Source organism: Lepidothrix coronata, unplaced genomic scaffold (genome assembly GCF_001604755.1).
Source record: "Lepidothrix coronata isolate B3197 unplaced genomic scaffold, Lepidothrix_coronata-1.0 Scaffold246, whole genome shotgun sequence".
Lineage (NCBI taxonomy): Eukaryota > Metazoa > Chordata > Aves > Passeriformes > Pipridae > Lepidothrix > Lepidothrix coronata.
In genome coordinates this window covers 970,177-983,848 of record NW_016690426.1, presented here as the reverse complement: position 1 = coordinate 983,848, position 13,672 = coordinate 970,177, and the positions used below count along the sequence as shown (strand labels likewise).

The 13,672-nt window shown below is 44.6% G+C and overlaps 1 protein-coding gene across 1 annotated transcript in view; it reads right to left on the bottom strand.

Moving 5' to 3' along the window:
* PLA2G4A (phospholipase A2 group IVA) overlaps window positions 1–13,672 on the bottom strand; it is a 62,860-nt gene that overhangs the window by 33,409 nt on the left and 15,779 nt on the right. Inside the window, exons 3-6 of the mRNA XM_017834963.1 lie at window positions 10,213–10,361; window positions 6,818–6,931; window positions 3,982–4,019; window positions 1,490–1,631 (exon numbers count right to left, since the gene is read on the bottom strand). Of these exons, the coding sequence (XP_017690452.1) occupies window positions 1,490–1,631; window positions 3,982–4,019; window positions 6,818–6,931; window positions 10,213–10,361 (443 nt within the window). The remainder of the gene's footprint in view (window positions 1–1,489; window positions 1,632–3,981; window positions 4,020–6,817; window positions 6,932–10,212; window positions 10,362–13,672) is intronic.

Here is a 13,672-nt window from a genome sequence, read left to right as displayed (position 1 = left end):
TGGGAAGGAATTCTTCCCTGTGAGGGGGGGGAGGCCCTGGCACAGGTTGCCCAGAGAAGCTGCCCCATCCCTGGAAGTGTCCAAGGCCAGGTTGGAGCAACCTGGGCTAGTGGAAGGTGTCCCTGCCCATGGCAGGGGGATTGGAATGAGATGAGCTTTAAGTTCCCTTCCAAGCCAACCCATTCTGGGATGCCATAAGGTCCTTCAGGACAGACAGACAGCCCTGCCCAGCTCAGAGGGACAGAGCTGTGACAGTAAAGGCTCAGCCCAGCCTGGCTGTGCAGTGGCAAACGAGCTGAGATTTAATCTTCGAATCCCCAATTTGCTGCCGATTCCATCCCGTGTGACTCCCAGCAGGAGCCCTGTTAACTGGGGCTGTACAGCTGAAACCCAGCAACAGGGGTTAATTGGTCCCTTTCATCTCCCTTCCTGTGTTGCTTCTCAGCAACAGCTTTGTAGGTTTTTGCTTCTTTTTTAGCATTTCCCCCACCTCTTTATCTCCTTTTTTTTCCTTTCTGTCCTTATCCTTCTCCTGGAGACAGTCTCTTCTGCAGAGACCACTGTGCTGCAGACCAGGAACAGCTGCTCTGAGGGGGTTTGAGGAAATATTTATCTGGAGATCAGGTGGGAGTGGGAAGCAGCCAGCTCAGCATTTATCTGCTGTTGCTCCTTCTTAATTGCAAGTGGAGAGAAAAAGAGATTTTATGTTTCCAGTGATGGGAGGCTGATAACTTCTTTAATTTTACAATCTCCCTCATTCCGGTCTCGTGAGTCACATTGGGAAGGAAAAAAATTGTTGTAAAAGATCACATGAGGTGGTCACCAAACAGCTGCTTTCCTTGGGCCAGGATTCCCCCCCCCTCATTCCCAGGATAAGTGAAGCCAAAGACACAAGTTGTCCCACCAGCCCATAAGCTGTGGGTTGGGGTGAGACATCCCTGGTTTCTTTCTGGCTCCTTCCAGCTCTGGCTGGACCCTGGGTGGGAATGAGCTGTGTGTAGGAAGTCTTGCAATCCTAAAATCCCAGAATGGTTTGGGTTGGGAGGGACCTTAAAACTCATCTCATTCCACCCCCTGCCATGGGCAGGGACACCTCCCACTAGCCCAGGTTGCTTCAAACCCCGTCCAACCTGGCCTTGGACACTTCCAGGGATCCAGGGGCAGCCACAGCTTCTCTGGGCAACCTGTGCCAGGGCCTCCCCACCCTCACAGCCAACAATTCCTTCCCAATATCCCATCTAAGTCTCCTTTTTTAGTTTAAAACTATTCCCCTTTGTCCTTAAACATTAATCTATAAATTTAGAGCCAAGAAAAAATTACTGTCCAGCCTAAATATTGTATGTTCATAGCAGAAAAAGAGCTCTTTCCACTTCTACAACTTGTCTTCACATCAAACCCTTCCACCTCACACACCTCAGTCACTCCTCTGAAAGGCAAATGCAGCATTCCAAAGGTGATGCTGAACTTGGTGTGAACTCCCCAGACTTACATCACGGGCAGTGGTCAAGTTCTTGCTGTTTTCCTCTCCGAGGAATGATTTGATGCTGTGCATGATTTTATCTCTCCTCTGCTGCCGAAATTTCTTCTCCTCATCGCACAGGGCCATGCTGAACCGGAGATCTGTGGAAGAGCTGGTTTGCAGAAGAGACAGGCTTTAACAAAAGGCATAATTCCAGAAGAGAATTCAAGGTATCACCCTGGGAAACAAGTGGAAGTAGGCAGAAATTCCTTATCGAATTTAATAAGATGAAATAAATTATATTATTCACGCAATAATTATATTATTCGTGCTCAGCTGTTTCCATGGAGTGACGGATGCAAAGTACAATGGAATACTGTGTCTTTAAAATATGAATTTTACATAGAACTCATTAAAAAACAAATTAAAACAGCAAATGAATTCATCACTCATATACAATTATAAATCTACAGCACAAATCGTACTGGCAGGCCACAGGAAAAACTCAGCCCTTTTCCCCAGCTTTTTCCACACTGTGCTCTCCAACATGTACACAAGGCTGTGTAAGCACTTCAACGCTGTACCTAAATAAAGCTGCAACTTCAGCTCCCACTTCCCATTTCAGGTATGAAGGCAGGACGAACTGGCAGACACCCCAGTTGGACCAGTTAACTCCTCACTGAGCCTGTGTCACTCCAAGGGTTTGAACCCAGTCACCTCCCAGCAGAGGAGAGTGCATAAACCCCTCCTGCTCTCCACCTCACTGAACTTCCCATCCTTGTAATCATGGAATCACAGAATATCCTGAGCTGGAAAGGACCCACAAGGACCATCCAGTGCAACTCCCAGCCCTGCACGGACACCCCAACAATCCCACCCTGTCCCTCAGAGCATTGTCCAAACCCTCCTGGAGCTCTGGCAGCCTTGGGGCCGTGCCCACTGCCCTGGGGAGCCTGGGCAGTGCCAACCACCCTCTGGGGGAAGAGACTTTCCCTGAGATCCAACCTGACCCTGCCCTGGCACAGCTCCAGCCCTTCCCTGGGTCCTGTTGCTGTCACACAGAGCAGGGATCGGAGCTGCCCCTCAGGAGGAAGCTGCAGACCCCGATTTACCCCTATTTACTAAGCTAATTATTAGTCCTATTAGATTTATTATTAGCTTTACTATTTAGCAAGACAAGCTAAAAATGCTTTCTGTGCCTACTTTGACACATTAGGTACCAGGCAGCATTTGTCCAGAGCTTTATGAAAAACATACAACAGTGAAATGGATCCATTTAGGCTCAGATTTGTCAGACTTCTAAAAAGCTTAGTTAAAAAAAGTCATGGGATTAAGAAAAAGAGGGAAAAAGGCTGCCTAGAAGCAACATTCCACAAAGATATATATGACACTCTGGCTCCACAGTTTCCATGTATATCAGAATAGCAGCAGAACTTGATCAGACCCTTTAGTTTAACATATTCCAAAGCCTAAGAGCAAGTGGAACCAAGCATCTTCTGCTTATTTAATGTCAGAGATAAGAAATACTTGTAATGTTCAAAGCCTGGATGGTTTAGGGGTGGTCTCAAGGCCCACCCACAGCTGCATCTTTCCCAGTACAAAACAATCAGCAGAAATTATCCCTGGGGGATGTTTGTCAGTCTCCAGAGTCATCAGGAAAGAGGGCAATGCCTACAGTGCTCAGTGCTGCTATTTATAGTTACACATAAAAAAGGATTCTTTAAATGCCTTGCTCTCAGAAATTAGTTTTTAGACTTAAAATACATTTTTTCTGATTATGCCTCAATGTGATTTTTGATCTTTTTCACCAGGACAGGTGAAAAAAGAGGGAGAAAGACAGCTGGAGAGGGGGAAGAAAGGGAAAAATAAAGGTAGGCATCTGCTGAGCCTTACATGTGGTGAAATCCTGGCCCTAAATCTTCACCTTTGCCTTCAGCACCGTGTGGTATTAACATTTAAATAGAATTTAGGGGCAGGTCTGTAAGGAGCAGCCATATATGCTGAAAGTTCATGTGGGATGCAAAGTTCCCACAGAAGGTAAAACAGTGAGGATAAAGCTGAACCTGAGGTCTGTGGGTTTATGAGAGAAAAAGCCCTTGAGAAGGAAGGCATTTAACAGAAACCAGGGTGAGAGACTCACACAGGATGGCCTTGGGCCTGCAAACGTTTGGAAAGGTCACATCTATTATTCCAAATAATGGTGTTCAGCCAGCGACAGAATTACAATGTGAAAATAAACCTGGTTTAAAATCTCCTCACTGTTACTTGGTATTTCTATGCTAAAACAAGGAGGTTTTGCCCTCTATCTAACATGTTTTTAAGCAAATCACACCAGGCACATGTGAGATTCTTGGAGTTGTCCTGTGCAGGACCAGGAGTTAGACTTTGATGATTCTGTGGGTCCCCTCCAACTCTGGATACTCCAGGATTCTCTGAAAATTCTAATGAACAGATTAAAATAAAAAAAATTTAAAAAGTGCTGCTAATACATTTTCCACTTTTTTTAAATAGGAGATACTCACCATACTTCAAGAGACAATTCCAAAGTCATTTCTGTGACCTAAACAAAAAAGATTTAAATACAGTTACACCACTTAAGAGTTAAAAAAACACAAATACACCTGGAACATAATCTACTGCCATCAGAATATTCCTTTAAATCACTTTTTTAAAGGAAGGATATTTCCAACATACATGAATGAGTTTCTTTTCTATGGATTTTTTTGTTTTAAAGCACACAACGTGTTTCCAAAACACACCACTAGCACTGAATACAGTGGAAAATGTTGCTCAGGTGCTGACTTCCATTCATCAGATCCCATTGCCTTGGCTTTCTTCCACTGATAATCCCTGGCAGAGCTATTCATCTTTGGCCTGAAGGGATCTAATTCTCTTCACCCACTTGGGATTCTTTGTTTCTCCTGCCACTGGTTTCCCAGTTCTGAGCAAACCTCATACTCAGCCCTGTGTCTGAAACCCAGAGCTGTGAGGGCTCTGTGTTCCACATGAGCCACCAAATGCCTTTCCACAGTCAAATATGCTTTATTTATCCATCAGACACATTGCATACAAGTTTCTGAAAGATAAAATAAGTGTCACTAGATAATGATTTCACTAGCAAACCACAAGCTATGGCTTGGTCTGCTCTGCCTTTCACAGAGCACTTTAAGGCAAAAGGCTAAAAAATTATTATTGAAGCATGTTAGGCACAATCCAAGAGTAGAAGCTGCTTGAACTAAGGCAGAATGGAGAGGCATTTTCACCTCTCTGAGCAGCTTCCTACACAGGAGCCACCTCAGTGCAGCCTTGCAGTAACAGACTCAGTGCCTAATTTCACTCTTCTCCAGCTCTACATGGATGATCCTCCTTGTTTGTGGCATGTGGTCACCAGGAACAGAGCTAGAACCCCCCAGACTGAACATCTGCATGCCACTCAGAGCAGGGAAGGGTCTGGAGTGCAAAGCTCCCACATCCCAGTACCTGCCCAAGGGCCAGGAACAACCTGAAATGGGAATTGCAAATGAACAGGGAGGTGGGAGAAAGAAGAGGCAAAGGAATAACAAAGGGAGGACATGAAGGAACAGAGTGAAGAGTCATTTAGGAATCACTTCAAAGGCAGGGTAACAATTACATTATTCCCCCACCTGACATTACTAAGTTAGAAAGCACTTCAGGAACCACACCAGTGATCCAACGCTTAAAAAATATGTATGAAACAAACCCTTGGAGGGAAACATTCCAACAGGGAATATCATGCCATTTTCTATAGCTTACACAGACTGCCACAGAAATCTCAGGAATACATGTTATGCATTCATTGTCTCCATCAGGCTCAACCTGACTTCACGTTCCCTTACTATTTGTTTATAAATTTCGGAGTGTATTTGGCTTTTTTTACACTGATTTTTCCCCCTAAAACTCTCTACCAAGCTTTGCTGAACGCTGATGAGAAGTTAAAGCTGATGTGTAACGTGGGAAGGCCTTGTATTACTGGAATGAGCTTTGTAAACTGTGTCTTCAAAATGTATTCATCAGCTCTTTCTCACCACCTCACCTCATGCCTGGCAGGACCAGGGCCTGCACTCAGCCTACACCCTGCAAGTCCAAGAGTTACTGAAGCATTTAGTTAAATAAATATGCAGAAACTTCCAAAAACACAGCAATTTTAAAAAGAAAAAAGAAGAAGAGTATCAAAATTCCAACCACCCTAAGGCTAAGCCAAATTAAATGTTAAATCTTCCATATGAAACTCTCTGGTTTCCAATAAATAGGCCTTAAACCAGTTATTTGCTGTAAGCACACTTTTAAAGTTATGTCACATGGGAGAAAGCAGAGCAGTCACAAATCAAGACCTCTGATCATGTAATAAACCTCAGCCCAAGAGAAATGCAGACAGGATTCGAAAGGTGTCCCTGCCCATGGCAGTGGGTTGGAACTGGAGGAGCTTTAAGGTTCCCTCCAACCCAAACCATTCCGTGATTGTAACACATGCAGAACAAGCTCAATTCCACACAGATTTGACAACAGTTTCCAGGAGTCACTGTGCAGGCAGACAATCCCTGTTGAAGTGATTCCATCTGGTTTGCAGACGTGTTTAAGGAGAATAATCCAATTACTGCACTGCTGCGTGTTAAGCAGGGCTGTGTTACAACAAGCCACTCACAGAAAGTGAAACATGTAATAATGAAAGAATTCCTGACAGCTCTGTGAAAGCCACAGGCATCAGCAGGAGGGGCAACGCACTGACCAGCAAACCCTGAGTAACCTCTTACACTAAGGCCACAAAACTAAACTGCATCAAGTGGAGAAGGAACTGGTCTAGCAAGAGAAAGCTTCAAACTAGGCTTTTAAAGAAGATTCTCTCAGCAGGGACGCACAAAACACTGGCATTGTTTTGCTCAACTCTTCCCCCAGCAGGGCTGTAAGAAGATCAATACAGTGCCTTCAGGGTGACAGTGAATGCTTAGAAAACTTCAGACCTTTCAGCTTCAGAGCAGGGTATGCAGAGAATATCCCTCACCTGAGATGCCTCTGTGTGCCCCCAAATATTCAGCTATTTCCTGACTGAAAGGCTGCCACCCTTACCCCATGAGATATCCTAATCCCTTCTGGAATTCATGAAATAGCTGAGTATTAAGAAAAAACATACATACATGTATGTACTGAGGGAACAGAAACAGTCCTGGATCTCCTTCCATCCAGGAATGAACATCAAGAGCAGGCCAAGGGTTTTCCTTACACTCCAATAGAAACGTTCTACATCCTGGTCTACACAACAGTTCAGGTGTTCTTTGAAGAACCTCCCACCCTGTTCAGAGCTGCCCCAACAAAGGCAAAGCCATGAATGTCCCAACTTACATCATTGAAAGTCAACTGGACCTCCTTCTTTTCTCCCAGTTTCAGAGAAGAGATGGGAAATGTGGATGTGCCAAGAGTCTCGTCCATAACGTAGTTGGCATCCATCAGAGTAACCTAGAAAAGACAGCTGGGTGTTCAATTATACTTCAATAAATCCCTTTTTAATGCCATAAGAGTAAAAAAAAAAAATTATATGGAAAAGGAATGGGCTTAACCCAAGCCAGTCAATGCCCAGAGCCAACAGACACGTTCTTTAAAACAGAATAAACTCATGTCCAGTGTAGGTGGCACCTCCAAGGTACTCAACTGCAGGAGTACACCAGGACTATCTGCAAAGGGTTTTTCATCCAAGCACCTTTCTGTCAATAAATCTCCCCATCTTTCTAAGCAGGCATAATAACTTCACATTCTACATATAAAACACACAATTACTTCGAATTTCGAGTCAGTAAAACTTCCCTGTGGAGAACTTTCCATAGTTTTCAGTGTGATAGACCAAAAAACAAACTTTTCACTGAAGACAGAATCCACACATCCCGGCCTTGGATGCACAGACCAAGATTTTTAGATAGAATCCATACAGAATATGCCAAGTTGGAAGGGACCCACAAGGATCATTGAATCCAACTCCTACATCCCAGCCTTGTGTGCACAGACCAAGATTTTTACAGCACTGATTTGGCAAAGTGTGCAGCATTCCAAAAAACACAAAGCTTTTCTCTGTATCCAGCCAGATCTTCAAGTCTCTTCTCCTACTCTCCATGTCAGAGCACATACCTTCCAAAATGTGATGATCTCCAAAGATGTCTGGGGATACCACAGAACACCATCCCATGCTTTTGCTCTAATCCATGTGGATCTAGGTCTGGCAGTCTGGTTTTTTCCCCAGGGGCTGCCTTCCAAGTCCTCAAGTAAGATATTCAGAAAGCATTTCAGTCTCTATTTAAATGAGTTCTTCAGACTCCTTTGACTTACGTTTTTTTCCACTTTGTGGAATTATATCTCCTAAAATATCATATGTTTGTGGCTTGGATCATATCTTTTGCATTAAACAAAAGGAATCAAGATACAATCACTTGATGTTCCTACATCTGGGTTCAGCCTCTTCTCAGCTACAAAGAATCTTCTTCATCCTGTGCCACAAGCAACCCTTTGAAATGATGAACTGTATTTTAGGGCAGAACTTATTATTTTAATGGCATCTACATCCTGTTTCCTCATAGAACTTTACTCTGCAATCTCTGAGGAACTGTCTCTTAAAACCAGCAGGAGAAACTTCTCAGTGGGATTTTGAAGAGCTTCAGAGGGAAAACTGCACTTGGGATAGAGTTAAAGGTGTAGATTAAAATAATCCATGGAGTCACAAAGATTGTGGAGTCTCTGTTAGCTTGGGAATTCACAAAGAGGTCTTGGGTGGGGAGGTGGCTTTTCAGATTGGCATTCTGACACTGCACTCCATGCAGAATCCAAAGGGTCTTGCCCACACATCAGCAGAGCCATAATTAACCATTCTCACATGGTATCACCTGCTGTTTGCTGACCAGCAACAGCCTTCAGTTACTGTGAAGTTCCATTTCCAATTTCTACTTACAATCAATCTTGTTGTGTTTGTGACTTCAATAATTTTATCCTTTTCAAACCCTTGAACGAAATTTTGTACACAATAAATTCCAACCCTGCCAGGGAAGCTGCCTGAGGGTAAGGGAGGGGGCAGAGGATGGCCCAGGCTCTGCTCGGGGGGGCCCAGCAATGGCACAGGAGGAACGGGCAGGAACTGATGCCCAGGAAGTTCCACCTGGGCAGGAGGAAGAACTTTGCTGGGCAGTGACCCAGCACTGACCAGGCTGCCCAGGGAGGGGCTGGAGTCTTCTCCCTGGGGATGTTCCAGACCCCTCTGGACACAGTCCTGTGCCCTGTGCTCTGGGATGGCCCTGCTGGAGCAGGGAGGTGGGACCAGATGAGCCCCTGTGGGCCCTCCCAACCTGACCCATATCCTGGGATTCTGTAACTACAAGCAGAATCTGACCCAGTGTTTACACAATGCCAGTAAACCCAAGGAATTTTCTTATTTTCTATTCCTCAGTTTACCATTTTGCTCATCTTTTGAAGATCTTGAGAGCTGCTACTGACCACACCAATTATTTAGCCAGCTGTAGCTCCTGCAGATCCTCCAAAAAAGCACAAGATCTGCAAAAAGAGGGGTAAAATTCTTTGCCCCAGAGATTCTGTCAGAATCCATAAAAGTGGAATTGAAACAATTTTAGTTCCCATACTGCAACAAAAGCAGATGAACCCAACATCTTTTCTTCCTGGCTGTTTCATGAAGAAGCCAGAATCATTCCACTCCTTTCTAATTCCTGCTATCTATTTGCCTGACTTGTTCTTAGATTTCAAAGCTTTCTCAAGTTTTCTGTGGCCAATTTGTACCTCTACAACTAAAAAAATCTGGTAAGAATGCCCTCAGCTGACTGTTGCAGCTGACCCAGCTGGTGGCAGCTGTTTTGGGTGATCTGCTTCCTGCAGAGCTGTGATGGAGCCGTTGGGAATCCCCTCAGATTCCCTGTCCCTGGATGTATATGACAGTCCTTCAAGCTCCACTGAGCCAGCCATGGGATTGTGGAGCTTATCCCTCTCCCCAGAACACGAGGAGCTTGTAGGAAGCATAATTCCATTTCAGACCCAAGAGATGATGGTCACAAGGCCAAGGAAAACCTTCACAGGCTACAGCTCTGTCCCAGCTGGCCAATTTAGACTGAACTCCATGAGCTTGGCTCAGAAGACTGCACGTGTCAGGGCCATCCCATAGGAAGAACAGAGCTAACAAAGGACCAGAGACAACCTTAAATGCTTGCCATGCCCACTTATAAAACACTCAGATGTAACACTCCCCTTCTGTACACAGCCTGGAAAGGTTTAACACCCCGAGATTAAACGGTGGCTTAACCAACAAGCCTGCACATGGAGTGGTCCCCAGAACAGCACTGGGTGGGCTCCCAGCCCTTGGCTCCAGGCATGGAGGAGACAGCAGAACCACACTTGTGCTTTCTGTCTCCTCAGGGAGAAGCAAAGAATGGGCAGAGACTTGACTTTAGCCCCACCTATTCCCTGCCTGTAATAGCTGAATCAGTGCAGGAAGCAGGGAGTAAATGATGGCTGAGGTGAGGAATAGCAGGTACTATCCCTCAGGAGCAGTCCAAGAGGTGACTCACAGGCATGTTTTATGATGACTCTCAAGGCTACTCCTTGAATAATTCAATTTATACAACACTAGGGCTAAAAGAAAAAGGGGGAATCTTGAGACAACAGATGCCACACACGCACAAGCTGCTGTGTTTCACCTTTCCAGGCACTGTTCTCTTCCACCTTCCCAGCTGCAGCTCAGCCCTGGGATTTACCTCCAGGACATTCTCCAGGTTGGGGTCCAGGATGAACTCAAAGGTCTCGTTCCACACGGGGTTCACGTCGTTGTTGAAATGTTTCGTTCTCTTCCTGCAGTCGGGGGCGGTCGGGATGAACAGCTCCACGTAGGGGTCTGGAGTGTCAACTGCAGGGCAAAACACACGATCAGGGCAGGGAAAACTCAGCTTTGGGCTGTAATAGTTGTTGGTGCAATTATGTGACACCACAGATCACCTCCTGGTCTAGGACAGAGAAGTGTGCAGCTATACAAGTTACATAAATATAACAACAGGAGTGATACAATTATATTAATCTCCCAAAAAGAAACAGGAATTGGGATTTAGTAGAGGAGGAGAAAAGCCTTGCACAAACAGAATGGCACTAGGACTGAGGCAAGTTTATTGGGAACGTGCAAACAACTGCCAGGCAAGTTTTTAAAAGTTTTCATTTCTTCCTCTCTTCCTAGCCTTTAATTTCTTTGGCTTGTGCCACACAAGTAAGTATTCCACAAAACAATGAAAACAAGCAGTTTGATCCAGAGTTTTGGATCCCCTTTCACCTTTGCTGGTTTGGGAAGTGATGGAGGCAATCAATGTGCTGCAGGAGAGCTGTCCAGATGTGAAACCACTGCAGCCACCACGGCTTTGGGGAGGTCACCACAGAACCAGGACCTTCTTTACACAGGGTATTGGAACAACAACTGTGCACAACACTGACTGGAAAAGGAGATATAGCAACTACAGCTGAGCAAAATTATCAGGGGGAGAAAAGTACACATTGACAGAAGCCATCGGATGTGTCTAATAATAGTCATCCCTGAGGGCAGGGAATGCATTCCTGGCAGCCCTAAAAATCCACTTTCCAACAAGTCAAAGCTTGTAGGTTTTTTTCTCTTCAATGAGGGTTTTTTTCTGTCAAATTAGGCCAAGGCTCATGATGTCCTTCATGGAAGATTTTTCTAAAACAATGCTTGGATTTCAAATCAAACCAACTGTCTTAGGGGGGAAAAAAAACCCCACAACCAAACAACCAAAAAAAGGGCTTTCTGAAACCACTCAGGAGGTTTGGAATATGTACCCAGGCAAATTCTATTCAATTTTATCCTAATTAAACTTCTCAAGGAGTTTAATTAGCCAACTGCTGCTGGTCACACTGCTCCCTGAATAATGAACAAGCAGCTCTTTACAGCTGGGGATCAGCGTGGAGAGCCTTAATATAGCAATCCCTGTTACCTCCTATGGAATTATGACTGATCTTGTCTCCTTTTTAATGTCAGGGGAACAGGGGGATCAACAACCCCCAGTCACCTCTCCCTGGCAGATGTTACAACCTGCCAACTTCTACATTCTCTCTTTTCAACCACCACGCAAAGTTGTGCCAGAAAGGAGGGAATCCTTCTTGAAACTAAACATCCACCAAGTCAGAAGTGACAAGGTCTCATCTGCTAAGTCTGGACATCAAGCATCACTTTGGCAATAAACACACACACTTGGTTCTGCCAAGAGACTGAACTTGGCTACAAAACCTTGGGTTTTTACACAAAATCACAGTGCTGAACAGAGCTCTGGGCAAAACATCTCCATTCAGTTTTTCGTGTCATTACATGAACCACCTTATGTTATAAAAACCTAATTTTTTCTTACAAACACAATCCCCAAATGGTTTCCTCTCCATATTCAAAACCCCAAAACACATGGAAATCTCAGACCTCTGGCACAGAGATGCCATCACTAACTTCCTATCAGGCTAAACGTGAGGCAGAGAACAACTAAACTTAGAAAAGTCAGCCTTGGTAGTTCAGCATTGACAAGCCACCCCCTCACCTCCATGCCTTTATTAGCTTTTAACCCAAGGCAAAGATTTAATCATCTGCCCTTTCATGTTTCAAAGTTTATTTTGAGCTATTTTCAGTTAAGAAAATAAAAATCTATTCTTTTGTAACTTCCTTCTTCAGATGAAGAGAAAAAATACACTGGAACGCTGCATGCTGTGATTAAGATATTGCTATAAGCTATATTATATTAATCAAAACCTTAATCCTTATTATTGGATGGGGACCAAAAAGCTAGATACCAGCAACCTGGCAAGTAACATGTATTTCAAAACGTTAAAGTTGTCAAAGGCAGATTAAACAGTGTGTGCCCTTTTCCATGGATGTTTTTATTCCTGCTTGTGCACTTGCCAATTGATTTGCTAGGTAATGTTAAAAAAAAAACTTATCTGAAAATGCAAGTAAAAACAGCTTGATTACTGCTGTTATCACAGAATCCCAGACTGGTTTGGGTGGGAAGGGACCATAAAGCCCATCCAGTGCCACCCCTGCCATGGGCAGGGACACCTTCCACTAGCCCAGGTTGCTCCAAGCCCCGTCCAACCTGGCCTTGGACACTTCCAGGGATGGGGCAGCCACAGCTTCTCTGGGCAACCTGTGCCAGGGCCTCCCCACCCTCACAGCCAGGAATTCCTTCCCAATATCCCATCTAACCCTGCCCTCTGGCAGTTTGAAGCCATTCCCCCTTGTCCTGTCACTTCAGGTCTTGTCCTAAGACCCTCTCCAGCTCTCTTGGAGCCCCTTTAGATACTGCAGCATTGCTACCCATATTTTGATTTTAAAAGGAAGAATCTTTGTGGTTAATGGGTCAAAAGCTGATGTTTTGCAAGTTTAATCAAGACAAGAGAATTACCTATACCTGAGATATAGATATATCTGCACTTGATGATCTTAAAGGTCTTTTCCAACCTTAACAATTCCATGTAGAGACAACCCTATCAGGGAACTGCTCTTTTTTCCTGCTCCAGTACTTGAAATAGAACCACAGACTTAAAAGCAAAAATATGTAAGGATTTGTCCTTGTTCCTCAGGAGACTTCTGAGGACAATGAGGTTTTTGTACACTCAGCCTTGCTCCAGGCTAATCCTTACACAAGTGCTCTCCTGTGATTCCTCTGCCATGGCATCCCAATGTTAGAGCACAGGGAACCCTTGGAAGGATTTCCAATGGCCACGTGCATCCCCACAAGATGGGATAATTCCATATCCCTCTTTCCCTGGCACTTTTTGGCTGTTTACAATAAGTGCAACTGAGTGTCCTGCAGAGCTTCAGAGGGAACAGCACAGGGAAGGCTGGGACACGGGGACCAGAGGGATTCCTCAGGGACAAATCAATCTGAACTGACAATTCAATACCTCAAACCCCAACTGCACACTTAAAAATAAACCTAAGAGTTCCAGCACTGCTGCCAACCAGGGTCCTGCAATTAGCAGCTGAAAGCTGTGTGTACCCTAAAGCTAATTAACAAAACATCCAAAATCGTGTCAACTTCCAGCATCCTCCAGGGGCTGAACACACATTTCCAACAATAAAAGCAGAGCCAGGATCTACACTGCTATTTTTAAACAGCTTAGGAAATGGCTGAGAGGTAGAAAGTAAGGACTCCATGACTTTGCCTGGTTTGA